General features: G+C 40.3%; 1 protein-coding gene across 2 annotated transcripts in view; it reads left to right on the top strand.

Annotated features, from left to right (window-relative positions):
- The window catches only part of LOC130173761 (complexin-2-like), a 56,684-nt gene extending 31,484 nt beyond the window's left edge, over window positions 1-25,200 (top strand). For both annotated transcript variants that reach the window (XM_056383234.1, XM_056383235.1), the window contains exons 3-4: window positions 16,594-16,769; window positions 21,418-25,200. In XM_056383234.1, the coding sequence (XP_056239209.1) occupies window positions 16,594-16,769; window positions 21,418-21,612 (371 nt within the window). In that variant the 3' untranslated portion in view covers window positions 21,613-25,200. The remainder of the gene's footprint in view (window positions 1-16,593; window positions 16,770-21,417) is intronic.
- Window positions 25,201-25,341: the final 141 nt, after the last annotated feature.

The following is a 25,341-nucleotide window of genomic DNA, read 5'->3' as shown; positions in this document are numbered from 1 at the left end:
GGACCTGGAGCATAGACATGCAGTTGGTGAAATGTGTAGCTGTTGCTAGTTTCAGGGCTTTCAGGCTTTCATTTACCTGTAGTTTTCATCTGAATTTTGCACAGCAGTCAAAACCAAATCACAAATACTGAACACACGGATTCCTTCCTTTCTCCTCTGTGGCTGAGGAAAGAAGACACAGGTCACAGAGCGTAGTGAGAAGCTGAGAATGGTAATACATCCATACATACTTTTTAATCAAGCTAACAAAAGTAATAACACGGATACACTGTATCGTGCTGCAAATTCATGAGACTGAGAATGAATGTGGCCGGCCCTTTATGAAAGGATGGGAAATGTTTTATTACATAGTATCACATCATTTCAATGGAGGGTTTTATAGAGAGAGAGGCTGCAATTATTCACCAGGCTGTGATTCACAGTGTGAATCAGCTCTGCTGTATTTCAGTACCGTCTGTCATTGTGCTTCCAGACGGGATGATGGTGAATAACTCAAGAAGTGGAACTCCACATCAGAGTTTGAAGCCCGCTGCGCGACAAAACCTAAGAATATCTTGATGCCCACACATTCGGTGCATCTTTATTCATCTCCTCTAAAAGTCAGAGTTGTGTATTAAAACAAGTTTGGCTTCAAAGTGTAACGATTTTAACTTTTGTGTTTGCAAAGCCTCACTGAATGTATAAAACATGAGGAACATCTGGTCTCTTTATGAAACACTGGAGATATAAGAAATGAATTCAAGGGAAAGATATGATCCCAGTTTGATTTTCAAATCCTGTGACCAACTTCTGCTAACTAGACAGAAGCGAGTTTTAACCAGGAAGACTGTGGTTAATTAGGACACAGATACTTCAGGATGTTGGCATCAGTGTTCATGTGCATATTCCTTCTTATTAGTATTTTATTTCTGTGCTCACAGCAGGCAAAAGTAATGTGCTTTAATTCAATTTGAAGTGCTTGTACATCAAATTGAATTATGAAATATGTTTTAAAACCATAAACCAGTTTAACACTGCTGTAGTTACAACCAGTGGATATAGGATCAGATATTTTGGCAGAAACAAAAACATTCTACTGATCTGTTCAGTATCAATGTATTTGCGACTTGCAAATAAATTAATAACATATCCTATTATATAATCCAATAATGTATATGCATATATTATATAATGAGATTATTATTACTCACAAATTAATATGTAAGTAGCATTCTAAGGTTGCAGGTGGTTGGAGTGGAATTAATTTTAGTTATGTGGTAAACTGTTGTGTGGTATAACTGTATTTTATGAGAACGCCATATCTTTATGTGCTGTCCTGTTATTCCTGTAATATCTTCTGTGTTGTCCAATATAAAAATTTAGTGTCAAATATATGGTGAAGTAAGAAATGCAATACTACCCCCTGGAATTTTGTGGAATAGATGAAGTAGGGTACTATATCATACAAATACAGTTTTGTCTTTGTTGATGGTGAAAGCATTGGTGGCATCACTTGTTCTATGGCATGGTAAAACATGGATGTGTGACTCCCTTTCTGCAGAGAAGCAAAATGTAACAGATGTGGACTGAATGAGCCGTATTTCCACACTTGTATATGTACATTTAGAAATTGTGACCCAATCGAAACCACGCAGAGCTCCACAGTTCCTTCTCTGCATGTACACACTGTCTTTGCTCCTGCATGACCATGAAGGGGTGGTGGCATGAATTGCATTTTCATATTTCACACGTTCAAAAAGCTCCAAATCTGCGTGGAGGTCGACGCGATCTCATGTTTGAGTAATGGTCTTAGTCATCATTGAAATCAGACGCCCCCTCCCCACAAACGTGATTGATGAGTATACTCAGAGAGAGGCAGGGGCAGGATGAGGCGAGGGTGATTATGCATAGTGGGAAGCCGCTGCTACGTTGAGCTAATTCACACACTGAGGCTCTCCAAAAGCCATCAGGAGGCACCGAGGATTGAATCATACTTCCTGATATTAGCATAGAGGCAGGAGGCAAAATTGGAGCTAAAAGCATAACTGTGGGGCGAGAGGGAAGCAGAGCCTTGGGTCTCGGGGATCAATGTGCATGAATAATGCTGAGAATACATACCCGAGGAGGATCTCAACCAGCTTAGCTCCGCAGGGGTTTTCATGGTAATTCTTATTTCAGGAAGGTGACAGCAGCATCGCGGTACTCGCAAAGGAGCTTGAGGCTTTGAAAAGACGATTCTCCTCAAAGGTCGTACTGCAATTTGGGATTTGAGTTAGATTTCACATTCACCTTAGCTAATAAATTTCGGATTGAATTTTACATTACTCATTTAAAACTTATTAAATGTTTTTCCTGAAATCCATGCAACATTTTTTTTTTTACAGTGTTCCAATTCCCTGTTGATAAAGTAAACAACTTAGCTGATTAAAAAAATAATAAAAAAGTTGTTGACCCACTTGAAGAACTCCCAAGTACGATACAGTGAAATACTTCAGCCTGTAAAGCTCTGTAGCTTATGATTTTCGTTCCTCTTGGAAATGCTGGAGGCTCAGATCCTTAACCTCTCACTGCTTGGTTTATGACTTCCAGTGGTTTACGTGTAATTTAAATGAACACCAAGGCGTTTTTTTGCTTCAGTTTTAGCCTTTAGATGCAGCACCCTTTCAACCAGATAGGGATGTCATCATTATCATCAAAGCTTGGCTCATTGATTTTTTATTTTTGTTAGATGACAGATCCAGAAATGGTGTTAAAAAGAAAGTCATGTCAGAAGCTGCTATTGTCCTTAATGTGAAAGAGTCTTTTAGCTGAGATCGATGATGGGGAATTTTTTTTATTGCAGCGCTGAGGAGGAAGCCGCATTAGCATCTATACACGTGTGGGAAATACTATTTCAGAAAATGCAAATGTAATGTTGATAGATCCTCCTATATAGCCACTGGTTTGCCTGATTAAACAAAACCATTACAAACTTTAGGGTTCTCATCTAAGACAATTTAACTCCTAGATCTATATAGAATAAAATGAAATATCATTTTTCTGGTAGAGCTTTGCTACACACATAAATATACTGCAACAGTGCAAGAAAAGCGTACATACAGTTCATATCTTTCCATGGATTACACAAAGGTTTATATCAGCCTGCGGAGCTGCAGAGACGCAGTGATGTAAAGTTGAGGAGAAAGTTTAGTTTCAAACATGTTTGATGTTTTATTTTTATGATGATTTGCACACAGAGCAGTAACAGGGGGGAGATGAATTTGTTACTTAGTTAACCTGTTAATTGGCTCTGGTATGTTAGAATTCAGACGTGTTAGAAGTCACATCTCAGGTATATAGAAGGAGTATAAATAGGACATGAAACAAAGATTTTCAGGTGTGATACAGAAAATCACCAGGTGATAACAGATTCTTTTGTTTTTTGATAGATATTTTTGAATGGCTCTACACTGAAACGTTTGACTCATGGCGTAATTGTTCACACTTTAACTTGTCATCTTATACGTGTTATATTTCAGAGGAACTTGTGAAAAATAACGACAAACTTTTTATAACTAATGATTTTGTACAGTTCCATCGTTCAGTCATAGCAGAATACTGCCAAAAGTAATAATTGCTTTAATGAATGAACAGTTTATTTGTGATTCCAGCTCTTTGGCTTTAAAACAGACTAAATCTGTTTTCTTTTCCTCTGTTATATAACAGCGTCTAAACTAATTGGCATGCTAGTTAGCGTTGGCCTCTTAAAGGAGCTATTTGTTTTGCTATTGCTGCATAGCTAACATTAACATTAGCACCTTTTACTTACTAGTCGAGAAGAAATGTTGTGAGTTCAGCATCAAACTTTGTTCCTTTAGTCACCAAGAGCTGTAGCCAGTGGTGGAGAGCAACGCCAGTGTCAACACTTCGTCTCTATCACTTCTTTTCTTATACTTAAGTTAGCAACCAGCTAGCTAGCCAGTTTGCCCCAGCCCATCTGATCACTTTCACATAGCGACTCACCGTAGCTTCCAATCTACCCTGAAGACATAGCGCTGCTCAGAGGGTGTGTTATAACCTAAGAGCTTAAGTGAAAACAACAAACTGCTGGTTTTATAACTGGTTAACAATGGGTTTTAGTTCTAATAGCAAATACTGTAGTAGTCGGGTTTTAAATCTGTTGTGGTTCTCGATAGTTGCTGTTTTTTCTTTTCTTTTCATTTTACATATGAATTAGGCTATTTATGGATACACTTCATTTCCACTTATTGATTGAAAATGTACAGTGAACAGTATTGAAGGCACACAGGCAAACACATGATCACACAGAGATGTACTAATAAATGTTTCTTTTAGTAAAATTAATTTTTAACACTAGGGGAAAAAACAATTAATCACAGGCTGAATAGGCTGTAACAAACCAAGATTGGAAACCTGGAGGATATCTGATGTCAGGTGAATCACTTCATCTTCAAGGATCACTGGCTTGATGCAGCACATTGAACTGTCTAGACATGTACACATGATGTGAGCTCTAAGGGAAAATGACAGGCGAAAGGAAGTAGTTTTCACCATGTTGTTGTTTTATTTACTTTTTCAAACTAAAATCTATGCATATTCTGTAAAGGAACAAACTGATATTGTACGATTCACACGACTCACATCTGTTTTAATACCTTTGTCTCACGAATGCATTTAATGAGCCTTTTGTCAGGCTCGTCTCTAAATATCTCCTGTAATATGCACACACAGGGACTGGAAAACCAGACATATCTGCTTATAAAAAAGCCCTAGAGTAAGATTATGCTTTCAAAGTACTGTCTGATACCTTATTGATCCCTAAAGAAAATAAATCTTGTTGGCAGGGTGGTCAGGATCAGCAGAGCTGTTTCTTCTCTTCTTTTTTTTTAGCTCAGGGCCCTTGAACCAGACAGAGGTTCTGTAATTTGTTCAAGGACACTCTTCAGACACTGTCAGAAGCTGTACCTTTTGAATCAATAATGTGACCTCGACACATGCACGATGCAGTTTCACGTGTTGTATGTGCTAAATGCATCTGTGCATACACCAAAAGCTTTATTGAACAACACCTAAAAACGTATTAATTGATTATCCAAGAGACTGGATCAATTTTTGTTTACGTAACCAGCAATATGTTATATAAAAATCATGCATAAAATCTCCATTAGAATTTTTTGAACTGGGTAGAAAAATTGACATGATAATTAAAGTTAAAAAATAAATGCATTCATTTATTTTCGTTATTTAAGGTATTAGAAATTCACTCACAGGCATCAGACTCAGCCATTTAAAATTGCATATATTTACATTATAAACAATGCAGTTTTCAGTGCATACCGGATGAATCACATTGCTGTGATAGCAATATGTAGCCTACTGAGTATTATACATTTTTCACTCAGTGGTTTATTTACTTCACTTTGCCTGAAATCTTGCAAATTCTCCTTTGTCTTTGGGAGCACCTATAGCAATAGCCTACATGATAATTGCAGGTTTGTTCTTGAACCACACTTTGAACACGTCACTAACACAAAGTAAGTGACATGTAGGTAACACAGTACAGTGCATACATCAGCTCCTCTAAGACGTTCTCTACATATCCATTTTAAATTGGGCTGCTCCATCTGGAATTGAAATATATTTCTCACGGTAGACTTCACCCTCTGTTTCTAGTGTTTTTGCCTCCCCTGTGGGTGTGTAGTGTCCTTGGTGTTGCTGGTGGAGGGCCACCCTGCCGCCGCGTCACCTCCATGACTCATTACTGCAGCGACTCCAGAGTAATTGCTCATGAAGTTCTGCAATTCCGCGCCCTCCGTGATCTCTGGCACGCGACCAAATGTGCCACCCCGAGCTGTCGCAGGTTGTTAGAGCACGCTCCAACAGAAAGTGCTCATCCGAAGAGCCAGAGGAAGCAATCAGACCTAAACTCCATTCAAAGTCAGTTATCATGTAATGAACCTCATGATGAAAGTGACAGCTGAAGTGATATTGTCATGGTGAGATTTTATTTTAACAGGGTGGAAATGATTTTTGATATTTTTCATCTCTTTTTTTAATGAAATCTTTGATAGATGGGATTTGTATCTTTATGTATTATATACATTGCTGATTTTATGTAACGTTTGTTTTGATTTTCCAATCTGATTGTCCATGATTCATAGTGTCACTTATCCAGTTGAATGTGCTTTGCTGATACTAAGAAACCCTCCAGGAAACGCATGTGTCGGTGACCTGTATTCTGTGTGTGGATGGATGGTTTGTCTCGTCCTTGGTGCCAACCTCAGAGCTGATAAATGCGGCCTGTCCCTGCTCGCTCATCACCAAGGCCAGACTCTGTGAGGCTGTCTTCCAACGATAATGGTGGCGAACGGGTGATAAAGCACAGGAATGATGTACCTCAAGCCTCTGTTTCCCATGTACCCCAGAGAGCTAGTGAGGTATGCTGTGGATGGGAGGAGGTGGGGGTCTGTAGCACATGAGAAATCATTCTGCGTTTCTGTCCGGTTTTTCCAAATCCTTCAACCACTGACATGTTTTATATTCCCACTTCCTCTGGTGGCTGATGGGTCTACATGTCCACATTAGTGTCTCCACTTCACTGAATTTCAGTTTATTCCTTCAAATCAATTTTAATTGGTCTGCTGGCTGTATTCACATTTAATTTCCACATAAAATTGTACAAAAAATTGACATAATTACTATAAACAAGCCTCAGGTAATAAAGCTGGAAAGCTTGTTGTTCTATACACTGAAACACATTTACACTGTAACCACTGGCACCATCTGAAGTGTACAGGGGGTGAATTTTTATACAATTCACCTGTTTACATTTTATTTAGACTTAAAGTTTTGCGTGATTGAGGGCATGGCTGCTTTGAGTGACAGGTGGTTGAGTGTATGCTTGCCACAAACCAGCATGCATCAAAGTCTTGGCCAAGATGGCGATGGCGAAGCAGCTCACTCTGAGCTTCAAAACCGCTATTTAGAAAACCGTGAGTGACGCCACGGAGGCTACGTCCAACTTAATTTACACTCTGTGGCTACAACAAGTACCTCTGTATGAGCTAATGTGTTGACATCACTGGCGCTGCTCCACACCTGTCCCCTTACGTGACAGGCAGACAGTCAAGTGTAGCCTGTGTCACATCTTGTCAGTTAAGTCTCTTTTGTCTTCTTCCCTCATGTCTCCAATCGTGTTTCCTGTTTTATTTTGATACTTGCCTCATGTCTTATTCCAGACCCCTGCACTTCCTGCCCTCCTGTGCTTCCCTCCTGTGTGATTACTCGACTTCGCCCTAATGTGCTGCACCTGTGTGTCATTGTCTCCCTTGCCCCAGTGTGTTTAGTCTCAGTGTTCCCTTCACTCCGTGCCAGTTCGTCTTGTCCATTTGTGTCGGGGTTCTAGCCTTTCCTCTTCCTGTTTGGCTGCGGATCTATTTCTAAGTAAAGACTGTTACTTTACCTGCTGAGTGTCGAGTTGTGCTTTTGAGTCCACTCTCTGTGTTCAGCTGTTACAGCCTGATTCCCCCGTGTTATTTTTACTGATGTGATGGGAGAAATACAAATTACTAAAATGCTTTAGATGCACATTCCCAATCTATCTCTAAATGCTTCACATTTTCACTAAAGTTTTTGATGATGAAATAGCTTATCAACTTTAGATGCATAATATAGCTAAATTTAAATGGGTTCTGTGATATACAGATCACTTTCATATGAAATGTACCTTCATCGTGGTGTTGACATAATGAGACCAAGTAGATCATTTTCTTCTCTAAAAGTTACTGGAGATGTGTTTCTACTGTTAACTCCAAGATAAACATCAAATACATGTTTCCAGTGAGTTTTCTATTCACTTTATCAGGTTCTCATTTATCTTTTGTTATTCAAAGGGAAACAGATCGTACTAATATAAAAGACACTGTGACACCTTTAAGCCACTAAGGACACGCTTATTTATGTGACTGCACAAGGACTGAAAAGGAAAGGGCTCCGTGTCTTGCACAAGGATACTTTAGAGGAGATTTTACTTCATTCAGCTATGAACTTAATAATCAACCCACCGTGGTTGTCTTTTCACTCTCAGCAATGTAGAAGCAAGCCTCTGTGCTGAACAAGGCCTCTCCTCCTCCTCTCTCCAAAGCGCTGTCAGAGATCTCCAAGGACAGCCATGCTCCAAAACCCAGACCGGCCTCCCTGATAGTCGAGAGTTGTGAAGAACCATCACAGACAGCTCACTTTGAAAAGTGACTCAGTGCTGCTTTAACTTTTCAAGGTCTGACATTGATTGAAACTTAGTGTGGGAGTTCAAACACAGCCACAGATCTTTTAAAGCATCACGATGCAGCCATGACCTTTTAAGAAGTTGGAGAGATGTGGATGTGAACAACTTTTTGTATGTAAAACACTCACACAGACACGTGGTTGGTTACTTCTGCCTCAGCAACATTTTTCACCCAGTCAAGACAAACTCAAAAGCCAGAAACTGCACATGAGGGAATGATCAAATCCAAAACCACCAAGTTGATTGTGTTGTCCTGAAGAAAGCATGAAAGGCTGTGCTGTACAGTTGTTTAATGGCTTCCTGGTCAATGTTCCCGGCTAAATCACCAACTAGTCAATCCTCAGTTGGCAAGTAAACTTAAGGAATCTTTATTTAACCTTCATTATTTTGTTAGTTGATAAGTGTCAGGCCACATTCTGCGTCTCCTGGTGTTCATCATGGTCAGTCATTGAACCAAACTGAGGCAGAGTTTTGCAGTGGCCACAAACGCACAATGAAATAAAATAATTTTATTTTTTTACTTAGATACAAGAAGAGGTGTGTAAATTGATGATGGCATCATGATTTGTTGTGTTTATAGCACCATGTTGGCAGGAATACCTTGAGTGAAATGTATGCTGCTAGCATCGAATTCAAGCCGTGACTACACACTTTATTCCAATTAGTTTATCTAATGGATTAAACACTAATGACCCGTACTATGTTCCTAGGTGCTTGGCACAAAGAATTGAACCAATCAGAATTTTTATCCATGATGTCAAATAAAATTTGAGGAGCCATATCAATGAAATGTTTAATGCCATTCACGTGTGCCAAAGGAAGACAAAGTCTCAAACACAAATGTAGTCAACCTGCTCCATTGGCCCATTGGCCACTTAAAGGCAGAAGAACTGCCACCCAAGCTGACAGACACATAGCCAGACATATGTCGTCATATTTACTTGTTATGATTGACATTTTAATTATCTATTTAAACGTCCAGCAGTCACAGAGCTACATTAGCATCCACTGGAGTTGTTTCTGTCTGTATATTAGCCAATATTCACTCTCCTTATAGCTCCTTTTTGGTCTCCACCAGCTACATTTGGCTCTGTAGCTGCTACATGTTCCATTTCCTTCGCCGGCCAGTCACTAACTGTGTCTGTCTGACGTTTGATGCTGGGTTGATGAGAACGTGAAGAATGAACATCACAGTAATTGTGCTGTAAAACTAAAACTGCGCTAAAAGAGGCTTTTTGTTTGTACTGTTGTCTCATGATCCGAGGGCTCCAGCCAAAGCTGCTCAGAGATTTGAGATGCAACAAATGAGGGACATTGAAAGACCGAAGAATACAGCACTCTCTCTGCACCCACTCATGTTCTTTTCTGCTTTTATGGTAAGCTTCCATTGGTGGTCTTTCCACTGGGTTTTTGATCCACCTTCCTGCCCAGCCCGGGGCAAGAGGCTGATGATGATGATGGTCTATTACGCCTGGTGAGGGCCGTGGGGGTTGAAGCAGAGACCCATTGGTCAGCAGCCGTGGGACTGCTGAGGACGGTGACAGATGGGAGAGCAGGAACACAGAGTCCTTGAGCTGGTCCCGCTGTTTTCTCTCCCTTTCCCTATCACTTTTTTTTTTCTGCAGTATCTCCCATTTTCTCTCTCACGGTCACAGTAGCCTTGTCCTTTAATTTCATCGTTCTCCCTCCATTATTCTCTTCTCCTCATCTTCATCTCTCAATTTCCTTCTCCACTTTTCCCTGATGTGGATTTCTCAATGATTCCCTTCACTGTCCTTTCTGTCAGTCTGTAACTCCTACTTTCTCTTTTTTATAACCCGTCCTTATCGCAGAATTTTTTTAAATTATGCTCTCCCATTGTTATCTCCCATTCTCTCCCAACAATTTGCTCTATTGTAGTGGAAGTAATCTTACTCTCATTTCAGTTACCTTTATTCCTCTGCCCTTGCTTTTGTTTCTATCTTCATTTTCAGCCCTTGCTCCCTCTTTTTCTTTCTTCGTCCTTCTGCGCGAGCCTCTGGGCTCCACTGGGAACACTCGGGAAGAAATAAGAAAATTCTAAGTCATACGCACCCATACACACACACACACACACACACACACACAAGTTGAAACGCTCTTGGAGCCCAACTGCACCTGGAGGACACACACTCGATCTTACTGCAACAGCATTCCCGTGCACACGCACAATATGTGCACAAGTCACATAGTGGGAAATTAAGAGCTGCACATTTTGTTCTCATTCTACAGACACCAAACATATACACACACACACACACACACACACACACACACACTTCTGAATACTCTCCTCATGCTTTTAAAAATCCAAATCTAACACCAGCCTTCATGTAACACGTCACAGTCTGATCCACTGCGTGACACGACCATTTATAAGTTCCAGACTTTTTCCTTTTCAAGTTCTACCCTTCTACTCTTTCATTTCTACACCAAGCGGAGGAGGCCTCCTCCCACTTTAAAATTAGCCCCAGGCCTCAGCTGACCTAAAAAAGCCCCTTCAAAGCTACAATGAGTTAGCACAGATAACCAGCTCTCCACACTCATGGCAGCCATGTCACTGTACAAGTTAAGGACTGTACTGATTCTGTAGTGGAACTGAGTGACTTAAAACCTGGATTTAGCCACGCTAGCAGCATGACTCAGGGGATGGCGATGTCAGTCGGTCAGTCAGTTGGTCCGCTGCTTTTGGTTGCAAGTGAAATATCTCGGCAGCTAATGAAAGTTCTGCCATGAACTTGGTTCCCACAGGATGAATCCCAAAGACTGACGATCCCCTGACTCTTGCAGCCCCACCAGCAGGCTGACATTTGTGGTTCAGCTTGAAATGTCTCAACAACTGGGATCGATTACCACGCAACCTTTTTATTCAGCACCATTGTCACATCAAATGTTCAATTTCTCCAAAACTTGCTTTGTCTAAAGTTTGCATTACAACAGCTAGCATGACTGTAGCCTTTTTTATCTTTGTGTTATCATTTTACATTTGTACATCTGTAATATTTTTAAGAGGAGGTTTTAACTAATTGAAAGAAATGAGTTTGATGGTGCTTTGGATTTTTGCAGAGAAGAATCATAATATATAATATAATACATTTGTAGAAAGTCTTGCTGCCGCTGTGAGTACCTGATCAACAATATTTTTTATTGTGTACACTGCTCACACACATTTCCTACATAGATATTCAACTTTCTACTGTGCGTCTCTGGTTGCCCTGCTTCTCCGGCGCACAGTTCGACAGTCTCTAGGTGCGTTTCCATTAAACAGTTTGAAATTGCAAATAATGGAAACACGTGAATTTCGAAACAACTCTCAAACGTCACAAAAGAATTTACACCGTAGAGGAGAAAATACAGTTTTATTTGTATGACATCACTCAATGGAAACACAGACCATTTGCAATTGTGTTTTGTTGACTTTTCTAAAAAAAATAAAAAATCACATCTATTTTGTCTAAAACTGCAGTGGAAACCTGGTTTCTGATGGACTACTGTGGCCATCTTCCTCCTTCATGTTTGTTTGTTTGTTTTTGTGTGTGTGTGTGTGTGTGTGTGTGTGTGTGTGTGTGTGTGTGTGTGTGTGTGTGCGCGCACGTGTGCCTGCGTGTGGCAGTCCTCAGAGGTGCATTTAAAGGGAGAGTTTGACTAGTCAACGAGCAGCAGCTGATCAATCAGCTTCACCGACACTGATCACATTACCCGTCTCCACACCTCTCTCTCTCTCTCCTGCAGCTGCATGCTGACCACGCCCACCCCCACACATTCATATCAATGTAAACCAAAGGTTTGTTTGTAGTGAAGACAATCTGAGCCACAGTCTTAAAATCTTAATCGGTCACATGATAACAAACATTATAGATCACAACAGGTAGCATAATTTCAAAATAATAATAACAATAATAATATAATTAATAATAATAATTTAGAACTAAAATCTTTCTTTCCAGTGCCACTTTAAAGTAAACAAGTTGCTTTATACAACAACAGAGCTTGTGTTGAGGAATGAGTTATTCATTGTGTCTTCTAATTAAGTACATTTCCGGTGTTTTTCTAAGTGAAGCTGAGATTCTCAGCTCCTCCTCTGGAGCTTTGTTGTTTCGCTTGGCGCTCCCAGACTCCACAGCTGGCAGCTTTCGATGACACCGAGGCTTTTGGGAACGGGCGACTGTCTCGCGCTGCTACACGGCAACTTTGTCACAATCAGACAAGCTAATTAGCCTTGAGCATTGAAATCAGTCATGTGGAGGTTTGGGAGAGGCTCGGCTACATGTGGGATGTGGGAGATGTAGATGCATCAGTTTCAAAGAGGTAAAATCATCATAAGTAGACCAGAGATGAGATAAAAAATTTGCCTAATTTTTGAGCTAGACAGCAAATGCACTGTGTAACCTCTGACAAAATTTAACACAGTTTAACACACTTCATCTATCACAACTGCATGCATCAGATTGTCGACTGAATTACTCTAGGTAAAAAATAAAAACTAAAGTATGTCCATATTATAACCCATTTTTGAATGAATTAGCATTGCAGTATCAGAGGTAATGCTAATGAGCAGGTGAGAATAGGTCGTGATGACAGGAGCGTGGGAAGATATATCTAAAAAAAGAGTATCAAGGTATCAAGTCTGCTGTGCTAGTTTTTAATTTGTAGCTGCAGATTCTGAAGTTGAACAAGATTTTCATTTTCTCTCTTCAGTTTGGCCAAAGAATTATTTATTATCCCTGAAGTGATGGATATTCACCCTCAGAGTCCCACTCGGCTTCTGCTACTCATACCAGATTTGGGAAACCTCCTCAGGCTACTGGCAGCAAACTCAGAAAGAAAGTTTAGTCCCATTCAGCAGTTTTACTTCAGCCTGCGGCAAAGACAATCTGTGAGACGTATCGTTATCAGTGTTACTGCAAGAAAGTAACTTTCTGGGGCCCAGCTCTGTGAATGCATACAAACATGTTATTATGACAAAAACTAAATGTTCCTTGGTGTGAAGGAAATGTTTCCCCCTTCCGGTGTTCATCTTGTTTTTCTAGGCCTCACTTATGGTCCCAGAGTCACTACATCTTTACAATGGGTTACTGTTTACATACCGTTAGACTGATAGTGTCAGGACTCTGTTCATTACACTCATGGACTTCCTGTTTTACTTTGAAATTTGTATGCACTCATGTTCTTTGCTTTTCGCTTCCTGCATGTAAAGTTGTGCAGTGATCCAGCCACCAATCGTCCACACCTGTTTTCAGACGCACCTGTTGTTAATCAGCTCATCAGTCAGTCAGTAGCATTATACACTCCTGTGTTTCACGCGCTCTTTGACAGGTTGTCATCACCACCTCCGTGTGCTTTGCTCTCTGGCGTTCATGCCTAGTGATCTTAGTAAGGGGATGACCCAGTTTGTATTTTTGGATTTCTTGTCTTGCCCTTGCCTGATTTGTTTGCCTGGTTTTCGGACTGTTTTACTGTGTATGACCCTGCCCGCCTTACCGGATTAAAGAGTTTGGATTTTAGACTGGACTGTGGTGTGTCTCCTCTCTGCGTCTGAATCTTCTGCTATCCAGTGTATCCAGTACAGATAGTAGACATCTGGAGACACTTTTAACCTCAGTTGCTAGGGTAACCAATGTCTTATAGATAAGGGGTAGTGAAAAGCATAACCTTAAAAAATACTGCCCAAATCTAGTTATTGTCAAGGATGAGCTCAGTATGGGAAAGGACAAAACGCAACGTTAATTGGTAAGAATAACTCATCATGTGGTCGTCATGTTTTCTTCGGCTCACAAGAATTTGAATCACACTCGGTGCTTGAGAGGAAACTCGTAGCTCGCCCTCAGACCAGAGAGGTCACTGGGCTCAACATATCTGATGACCTCATGTCTTACATAAACTGATTCTATGTGATGCAGATATTGAGAAAGCTCCACTCTAATGTCCACTTAATGCATATCATGTTACTGTCAATGCTGCACGTTACGCTGACATGAAACAGCCTCGAGATCATGAACATAACGCATTGTCAACATAACACCATGTTAAGTGTTGGGAACACAAAAGAGTTCATGAAAAGCACGAAACATCAACATGTCTGCTTATTAATTAGCAGTCACCCCGCTCCGTATGATCGAGAACCGGGGCCCGTCCCGGTCCGTCAACGCGGCACGTTCGGACTGCAGCCAAGAGCCCCAAGGTCAACGCTGTCTCATCAATTTCACGGCTGAAGCAGACGGCTGTGTCTTTGAGTTCTTGACTCCAGAGAGCCTGCGAGGCGAAGCGTAGCAGCTGAGCACAGACCGCGGTGCAGACAGAGGCGCTAGTAGTGAAAGGAAGCGCGCTGAACTCAGGGCGGCGAGAGAGACGGGCCTATTTCAAATTTGACCGGTGTGGTTCCAGGAAGTCCACTTCTCATTAAAATCAATTTCTTTGCTGCAAGTTGGAAGTGAGCAGAGGAGCCATGGGTTCAGGGTGCGTCAGGGCCACTGTTAGAGCACTGGCTTGTTTCCAGCCATTGAGCTGGAAAGAGGAACTAATGCCTCTGGAGTGAGAACGCTCAGCCAGATCCCTGTGTAGAAGCAATGTGCAAAAGCACTGCAGGAGCCGCTCAACATGGAGGCTGACACTCAAGAATAGTCTGTGTCGGGCGCCCTGCTAGCTCACCTGGTAGACCGTGTATCACTAACAAGGCTGAGTCGCCACGGCATCAAATAAAATAAGGCAAAGTTAAAGAAAAAAACAACCTGGTCTGTGTAACATGCTGATTTGAACTGTGACCTTTCAGGTTGTTTTAGTTTAAAGGATAATACCAGTATTCTCAATGTTAATGCAGCTGATAGTGAGATTTTATGTTCTGTAAGGCCAAATAACTCTTCATATGAAGGAGAGTTGTGTCTGGTGTAGCCTACATTTCCCATCTTTTTCAGTTAAAATAAAGCATTAATGTCAAAATAAATGTAATAAGAGAGACTGTGTTTTAAACTACTGTTTCCTGTGCAGACATGCATCTCTTCGTGTGTGTGTGTGTGTGTGTGTGTGTGTGTGTGTGTGTGTGTGTGTGTGTGTGACTGACATGGAAGCATCGTATCTGTGAAAACACTTTGCTCAAGCACAACAAAATGGCAACAGAACAGGAACTGACAAAACAAAATGTTTACTGTGCAGGACCATCTCTCTCTCTCTCTCTCTCTCTCTCTCTCTCTCTCTCTCTCTCTGTTGAAGCTCTTTTCATGTTGTACAAGAGCAAATGGCAGCAAATGTCGACGGTGTGATCACACCAGCAGACATTCTCCATAATGATATCTTTATCGTCTAACGATGTTTTTTATGTCTGTGGATGGTTGCTAAAGTATGATGACTGTTGCTACAGTGTGATGACTGTTGCTACAGTGTGGTGACTGTTGCTCCAGTATGATGACTGTTGCTACATTGTGGTGACTGTTGCTACAGTTAGGGAGTGACTGTGGTTTTGTATGGTAAAGGTTAGGCCACTGAATAAGTTGGTTAAGGTTAGGCAAAGACAGAGGCGCACAACAACTGTTGTGGGGCCCCCCCATGGGTAAAGGGGCCCACGATGGCCCCCCAGATTGGTACATTTTGCAATGACAACTATAAACCCCCTTAAATCTCCTATAACTATACAGTGTGCCAAAACCTCCTAAGTGGGGCCCCTGATAATGTGTGCTCTAGCTAGTGTCTCTCTATTGCCTGCATAGTCTGCGTTTGTGGGACTTCTGCATTAGACGTGATCAAACAGAACAAATAATAAATATGTTTTTACCACGTGCATGATCTCTTGTTTAGCATATCTAACGAGTGCAGACAGGAGATGAGATCAGTAGCAGAATTAGTTTATTATGGTCCCTCCAACAGCACTCACAGCCTTTTGTTCTCAGGTCTTGACCCCTGGTCCAAGTGGACGCTTCGCATGAGGATGTAACTCCATGGCGGAGATAGCAAAGGCCAATGTGAGCAGCACAAAGGCAGTCGAGAGAATTGCTAATAATTTATTGCAGTGTCTCTTATCTCAGGCTCTTGTTCGTGGCGCTCACCTCTTGTCACACACTTTTGTCTTTGTTTCAGCCGAGGACAGATTGCGCCGCTCGTTCACTGGCCTCAAAGAGGATTGGAAAACAAAGCAATGTCTAATGAATTATCTAAATCTTAGATGTGCCACTGTGCTCATCAAATGCTTAGCAACAGCTATCAGTTAGCTAAGATCCATTTATGTGCAATTACTGTGAATTGCCAGTGTCACTCATTAATAGATTTCTGGTTGACATTTGTTTCATTTATCACTTCTCTCTCTTTGTCACCTCCAACAACAGGGGCCACCAAAGACATGGGCAAGATGCTTGGTGGAGAGGAGGAGAAGGATCCTGATGCTCAGAAAAAAGAGGAAGAAAGGCAAGAGGCGCTGAGGCAACAGGAGGAGGAGAGGAAAGCCAAATACGCAAAAATGGAGGCAGAGAGAGAAAACATCCGGCAGGGCATCAGGGACAAGGTAAACACCTCAATACAGCTGCTTAATAAAGTTAACAAACGTAACGTTCTTGTTTGCAAAAATCTTTACTACCTTGTTTGTTCCTCTGAGCGTCCGCACAGCTACACACTCACAGTCAGGAGCGGTACAGTAGAGTCACCGTCTCGTCGGCTGCATTTAATATTCGTAGGTTTCGCAAGTTTTCTTTTTTTTTTTTTTGTCTTACTGACCCTTTTCTTATCTTGCCAAGACGATCTTGTCTTTAATTAAATATTAAAGCATGAATTGATCAATCTGTAATGAAATGTTAAATGATGTCAAAGTTGTCCAACTTTGCTCTCGACATTGCTAATATTTCATTGACTGTTGTGAGAGTTTTAAAGTCTTCCGTGTTCTAAAACTATCCTCAGAGTTCGTAGAGCGGCTCTTCCCTCGGCTGAGCTCCAGCGATTCTTTACTTTAGTTTGGGAGCAATTCTGAGAGAATGGAGAGGAGGGAGCGTCAGCGATATGACAGCATATCTTTGGAAAGTGTTTGATTATAGCGAGTGGAGAGGGGCTGACTAAGCGTGACTGTCAACTGATGCAAAGCCTTTGTTACTGAGGAACGAGTCTGAGAGTGACGGAGAGACTGAATGAAACAGATTGCAGGAGAACAAGAAAGGGCATCATGCAGCGAAGGCAGAGAACAAACAAGGGAGCAGAAGGAGATCCAGAGGAGGGATCCGACGACCAATCATGCCAATGTTTCTCTTTTTTTTTTTTCTGTCAAGAAGAGACGTTTCTCGGGTGGTGAACTAAAGTTCTCCCAATCTTTCAGCCAATCAGGCAAATTTGTTTCATCTAATTTTGAAGACGTGTTTGACTTAAAGGATGACTATCAGCCTTCTCTCCTACTCTCAGACATATCCGGTTTTTGAGGAAATATAACACGACCCAGACTACGTTTTTCTTCGATGCGATGTCAGTAGAATGTCCCATATGTTCCATACATGAGGCAGTTGGAATATGGATAATGTAGATTTAATATTAGGCCAAATAATATAATTAAACTAAACCTCTTTAAGTAATAGAAATGCTTATGCTGATTAATGGTATGAGATGAGACGTGGGATGCTGCATGGCTCTAAAGCCGTGAGAAAAGGCAAAGTAATTTGTTTAAAATGAATAGTACAACTAACACAAGAAGGAAAGGAAATCATGGGATGTGATCATCATCAGTGTAATCGGTGGTGTGGGTGCGTGTGTGCATGAGTGTAATGTATAGAGTGTGAGGAATAGTAGTTGGAGACAAATGCAAACTGTAGGACACTGGATAGTTCGATGAAAGTTAGATATAATCTCTATGTTGAAATATCTAGACACACATCTTCATTAATAAAGTTAAATTTGAGAAGGATTCAGGGCCGTAGCTACATTTTAATGATGTGACTTATTCTTCTTGGAATTTGGCGGTTTAACGACCTGAGGAGATTAAAGTCTTCAATTTCACAAATATTACACATGATCTGATTAAAATGTCCGTATTAAATGTGATTATTTTAGGCAAAATTAGTTCAATAAAAAAAAAAAAGTGGGGATTTTATGTTTCTACACAGATAATCATATAGGTGAAATAAATATAAGGAAAGAATTTTCAATCAGATTTTTTCAGAGAAATTGGATTCATTACCACAGCAAGTCCTTGCTACAGCCCTGTATGCAAGTAACAACAAGCCTATGGGCCGTATCTCTCTACACTCTGATACAACCCGCAGGTAAACTGTTAAAAATCCCTGTTGAAAACACCTGATTTTAGCATTTTACGACTGATGCACAATGTTTGAGGACACACATTTGTCTTGTAAGACTGAGGATCAGAAAGTATGATCTTTTAAGCTGACAGGGATGAGGATGGTAGCAGAGAGGGAGCCCAACGGGTATTATTTGCTGTTCAATCAGCCTTGTTGGGGTGGGGGGGTGGTTGGAAAGGAGCTGGGTTATGTTTGATTTGTTAGTTCTGTTTTGGGGTTGGTAGAGTTACACTGGGAACACACAATATACTTCAATATAAATAAAAACAACTGGAGAGAGTAGAAACAGTAGCTATTGTGGTAAGCAGTAATAAAAAAAAACAATAAAAGAACAGTATAAAGATGACATCACATAAAAGTAAGTCTATAAAAATGGGTTTTAAGAAGTGATTTAAAAGAAGTCACTGATTCTGCCTCATCTCCTCCGGCAGGTCGTTCCAATGTAACAAAAAACAGAGCTCTACAAAGATTTGGATGCTGTGTTTCTTCCTGTTGGTATGTCTCAGTGGCTGCCAGACATCTTAGTTAAGTAAGGGCAGTTCCACCCTCAAAACCTTTACAGGGACCAAGCTTGACAAAAGGATGGTTTAGTTGTAACAGTAGATGCAGACTTTAATGCAAAAAAAACAGCTGTTGTGTTTGCATTATTTCTCCTACTCCTCCCCTCTAAAACCAAACAAGCAGATGCTGCCACTCCCCTCACGCACCATCCTCTCATCGGTAGTCCTCCTTTAAGGTATTCATTGCTGCAGAATCACATTAACACATGCCTGGGAGAGCAGCAAAGAGGTCACAGAGGAGTCCAGCTCATTTTCCACATCTCTGCCTTGAGCTGAACCATCACTCAGCCTGTTGACCTTCCTGTGCTCTGCAACCTTTACCTTGCAGTCTTAGCTGTATTGATTTTGCTCAAACTAGGACCACACATGCACAAAATATACTTTACAGGCTTAATGCCAAAACAAAAGGCAACAAGATCCTGGTTTCACTCATTGGAGTTACAGCTAATATCCCGTGTCCATCTGGTTGGATCCATAAAATCTTCAGTTCAATAAAGGAAGCAGGATTTAAACTGACATGATGCATTAGTGGTAGATTGTCTCAGCTTGTTCAGGCTTGTTTGTTTCAGATTGTTGTCACTGTGTAGAAATCTTGTATCTCCAAAATATGAGCTTTTCACCAGACACCTAGAAGAGGTTTTTTTTTTCGGTATCACTTCTGAAAATCTAAAACTGGTAACTCTAAAGTAACAATTGGAAAATTTTGTTAAAGGTCCCATATTGTATAAACTGGGATTTCTGTGTCTTTTCTTGATTATAAAGCAGGTCTAGGTTCTATAGTAATACTTAAAGTATCAAAGTGCTCAGTCCACAGAGAAATGCACACAGCCCGTGTTTAGAAACTGATCCTTAAAATGAGCCATCAGGACTTCTGTAACTTTGTGATGTCACAACAAAGCAGTCATCGCCCCTCAGCTAGACCCCCAACATGGCCTATCTGGACCCACCATCCGACCTTATAGGATTAGGTTTCGGTTAGGTTAGGAGAGTTTACTTGAAATGTGCTATATTTTTATTTAATCATGCAGGAAACAGTCAGCCAATCAGAAGTGAGGCTGAGATCCTCTCTTCTGATTGGCTTACCCACCTGTTAGAGCTCCAGATAGAAGCCTGAGAGAGGAGATGTAAAAGTACATTGAGATGGTTTTTGGTTGTCAAAACCACTATGGATCAAAACTTCAAATAAATCACTGGAAAAGTGTAACTTATGGGGCTTTTTAACTACAGAGTGCCAGCAGAGTGAAATCATCAACGAATGAACTATTTGCTTTTACGCAATCATGTTATTTTCACGTTAATTTATTTCGTCCATATTTACTGAATAGTAAAGAGAAGAACAATTACACAAGGCTGTTACAATCAAGGTGCTGGTGAAACAGATTTCCCAGCAGCTGTTGTTCTCTTTAATGTTTCGAATCGCAATTTTGTGCTCAAACACACTGCTGATTTAATAAAAGTCTTTTGGGGCCCAGGGTTTTGTAAGCTAATCTTTTAGCATTGTGTAGCACACCTACCGAGTTCCTCCGCCTGTAATTGGAGCATAAAATATCCAGGAAGGTCAAATTAGAGCCAGCAGCAGTAAATGTTCCCAATGTTGACTCACAAACAAACAAAACACAAGAGTGAAACCCACATTTTTGTGTTCAGTTCCACCTCTACATCTAATTGCAGAAATCGATAACTGCTGCTCATGCAGGAGCCACAAAGCTACGACCTACACTCTGCTTAACTTCACACGGGAGCAGCCTGAAGCTAATTTGTGCAAATGAAGAAATCTGAATTAGGCCTACTTTGCAAGAGTAGTAATCATTTTCAACCAATTTACCTCAAATGCATGAAATGATCATGTCACGCCTCACACATTTCTGTCCTTGAGTTAAAACTACCACTTTTTGAAGTCACAGATACAGACATACCCTGGTCAAACAACTGTAATAAAAGCAAGATTATGTCAAAACTTAGTATGTGGCTGGACCGCCAAACACTCTCTCCAAAAAAAAAAACAGACTAGTAGTGTCCTAGCTCTAGTTTTATACATAGTGGACGTAAATGAGTGGTTTCATCTCCTCTTAAATTTCGACAAGAAAGTGAATGAGGATAGTTTCTAAAATGTCAAACCGTTCCTTAAAGATTTTGTTTAAAATGCTTAAAACCCTCATCCGGACATGTACTAATTGAAAGAAAAAGATGATGGTCCGGGGGTTGTCAAAAACTACAAGTTCCACTTTAAATCAACCGCCCAAACACCCCAAGAGAAATGAATCCCATCCTGTTGGGGCCTACGTTTGCTTATTTTTCTTTTGTCTTTCCTGTGTAGTATGGCATCAAGAAGAAGGAGGAGAAGGAAGCCGAGGCAGCAGCTGCTATGGAGCAGGCCTCTGAGGGCAGCCTCACCCGTCCGAAGAAGGCGGTTCCCACCGGCTGCGGTGACGAGGAGGAAGAGGAGAGCATCGTGGATACGGTCATGAAATTCATCCCAGCCCCGCTCATGGATATGTTCAATAAAAAGTAACAGTGTTTTTGGGTGAAATCTGATTAACTTCTTACAACGCCCATCTAACCAATGCCGTACCACCCTGCCCGCCCAAACCTGCAGTCACACCTTTCTTCACCCCCCCTCCCGCCCTTTCAGCCCAACTTCTAAGTGTCCTGGAGTCGTGCAACGTGTCCTGACTTTGCCCTCGAGTTAAAATATCTGATCTCTGATGGTGGTACTTAGTTTTTAATTTCTCATACAGAGCATCTTTCCTGATAACCTGTGATTAACTCTGTTTTAAAAAATTATGTAACACCTGCACAGATCCAGTGTCTTAACTTCAAGGCAAACTAATGCCGCGTTTTCAAAGTGCCAAGCACTTAGAAAAAGCTGAGACATCATTCATCATCCACCCTTTTTGTTTGTAAATAGACTTGGGTTATAAAAAAAAGAGAAGTATATATGAGTGAAATATGACATATAACAAGATGACTAAGAGTATAAGCCATATTTTTAACTTTTAAGAAATTATCCAAATCATATCAAAATTTGATTGAATTATCCTGTTATGTTCTTGCTAATATTTGATACATACGATGTATATAAATACTTGCATTTTTATTGGTTCTCCGTTGTGAGGATTCACCCCATAAACTGTCCCTCATGTTCTCATTGGTTTACTGTGAATGTGTAAAATGACACTGGTAAAGTCAAAACATCTGTAAAACCAGAAAGTGAAGGAATTAATCATTTGGAATGAGACTTTTGTTTTTGTTTTGTTTTGTTTCCTTTTTTTAAGCATGCAGTAAAACTTTGGTGAAGTGAAGTACACTTATGGATACCATTTTATTTGTTATGATAAAGCGAAATCCATTGATAATTGAGGCAATAACTGGTTTTCCATTTTTATTTAATTGACATCATATCCACCATGTACAGTAGGCGATAACTGACTTTGTGTCTGAAATGTTCTTCCATGGGGAAAACTATAAATGTTCTCCATACCTAGAGTTTGTCTCAAATCAGTTAGGGAACATTCTTATATCTTCTCTTATAAATTCACTTACTATACATGTTTGTGGTTTAAAAATTCAGTTATATGTCCTGTGGCAGGTGTCGCTCGCTCTGCTTTTGCAATAGGACGAGTAAAAGTTTGACCAGACTAGCTGATTTTGATTTGTGTTAACATTTTCATTTTTTTTTTTTTTTTGTAAAAAATTGAAACTTCACAAACACAACTACGTTGTGAACACACTATATGTGAACAGACAGTGACAATAGTGCAATATATTGTTCGAAATGAAGTTGTCCTGTGTCCGTTGGTTTAACTGATGGGAGTGAAGTCCCAAATCAGCAATAACAGACAATCTTCATTGTTGTGTGTTTAAAGTTACTCCTTAATGTGTTAGTCGATGTTAAAGACACAGACGTGTCTTCATAGTGACAGTGAAGCGTTTGTAGGTCAGAAATATTTGGTTAAAAAAGAGAAAAGGGGGAAGGTGGGACGATTTGTTTCACGTCGTTAAAAACTATTCAGTCACATCACAGAATGACGAGCACAACGGAGGTTTGTGTTCGGAATCACAAACCAAGAGGTAAATCAAACTGCAGGTTTTCAGAGGCAGGCATTAGCATGAAAGCTCCATGATGATAGCAAATGTTTACCAGTCCTACAGACTTCGGGTAAATGAGTCTAATGGCACAAATTCAAAGGGGGTCATATGAGGGTAAAATCGGTTTTATCTCCATATGCCTTGCGTTTTTTTTTTTATTTCTCCTTCATTCCACAGTGTCTTGTTAAAACATTCCAGATATTTCAGACATTCCACCAGACTAGTGCTGGTAACACACAAACTTGGATATTTGCAGTAGGCTTCAGTCAATGCCTTGTTAGCCTACAAGTACATCACAATGAATAATTTGATGTTGTTATAATCTGAAAATAGACACTAGAGTGAATCTAATATACATTAAGATTCATAACATGACCAAGTCTGCAGTGATTTCAGCTGTTGTGTAGGTTAAAGACAAAAAAATCCCTCATGAAGTCTAAGGGAAAGCTTAAATGTGCTAATAGCAGTGACCAGTTAACTCTTGTGATAAATTTTGTTAGAAGATGTTTTCGTGATCCACATGCGCACAGTAGCTGTACTTGTAATCAAGGTTTTCTAGACCAACTTTTCTGCCACATTGCCACTGTTTTTTATTGAGCTAGCTAAACATAAAATAATGCTAATTCTGAACTTGTGCATTCCTGTGGCATAGACGGGGGAAATGTAGCGCTTATCAGCGCTTTGTGAGCTCTGTAATCATGTTGAATATATACAAAAAAAACATCTTCTTGTGAGTTAAATGTATTGTAAACTGCCTTTGCCAGCCTCTGTTTAAACAGTGTGTTAGCATATAATTAGCATCCAATAGCTATGGAACCATCAACACTCCATTATCCGAGCATTATCCAATCAAACCAAAGAATAGTGCTGGTAGTAGTAGACTTAGACAAGAGTTTTCATTCTCATTTAGTTACTGCATATTTTATTTCTTTTGAAGTTCTCAGGTATTCTAGCTTTAAGTTTTTAATAGATGTTTAAACCATAACTAGCCTTCTCTTAGCATAATTAGCCTTCTCTGCTGAAAACTGGACAGATTCATTGCCAGGGGCCTAGCAAGCCTGAACCAACTTTTATTTATGAATGACATATCTCTTGTTTGGCCCAAGAATATTCTAGAAAGCTACAATTACTGCCCCTGTATAGGACTTTCCCACTAACATACTCTTAGCAACATTGTCAGTGTGTGCAGTGCTTCAGGCTATCAAACTGGTGTGGCCTGAAACCAGATCACCCTTCGCATTTCATTCACTGATGTCATCATAAACCCATTTTTCATTACCTTGTAAATGCCAATTGATTGCGCTCTAAATGGCTTATAGACCACTGCCCAAACAAACTGCCCAAGTCATGCGTCAATCAATATTTGGTCGTCCAGTAGAGACCCACTTCGGTTTGGACTCACTCATTTGTGCCGCTCATACAGCCATTAATACAATATTTAAAAAAACTGCCTGAAAAATATGCCACTTAAAAAAAATACTTCTTTTGATGTGACTTGAATGTAACTGTCTGATGTTTCTCTCTCCTTGCATCTGTCTTTCTCTGTTCTGTACGTGTTGAGAGGATGCTTACTCTGGTGCAGTATTTTTCTCTTTCTTGTCTGTAGAAGGTCTTGTTTCTGTCCTCTGGTGGTTGGTATTTTGAGAAAAAACAAAAACAAACAAAAAAAAAAAACATGCTGATTTGGTGCATTTTTTTGGTACTGCAAAATCTTCTCACCCTTCTCCTTCCTTCTCTCGCTCTCTCTCTCTCTCTTTCTTTCTCTCTCTTTCTCTCTCTTTCTCTCTCTCTCTCTCTCTCTCTCTCTCTCCCTATTTGTTGACAAAATGTATGCATGCTTATGGTGTGCGATGTAGGCAAGGTTGTTGATATACTCGTTTCGTGTCCTCTGTGTTTCAAAGCTCCACCTGTTAGCCTCACTGCATGCCATTTTAGACAGATATTTCAGTCTGTAACTTTCCTGCAAAAATGGAATCACCGCACACTCTGAGAATAAAGTGATTTCATATAATTTTTCATCGTCTTGTGTTTCTGCATTCAAACAGTTCTGCAGCTGGCTTTTGGCTGCTGTTCCTTCTGTGTGTAAAATTAAAAAAAGAAAACAAACCTTCTCATAGATATATACAGTATATATATGGAAGCAGACGTGCAG

This window comes from Seriola aureovittata, chromosome 8 (assembly GCF_021018895.1).
Source record: "Seriola aureovittata isolate HTS-2021-v1 ecotype China chromosome 8, ASM2101889v1, whole genome shotgun sequence".
Classification (NCBI taxonomy): Eukaryota; Metazoa; Chordata; class Actinopteri; order Carangiformes; family Carangidae; genus Seriola; species Seriola aureovittata.
This window is presented reverse-complemented; position numbering and strand designations above follow the sequence as displayed.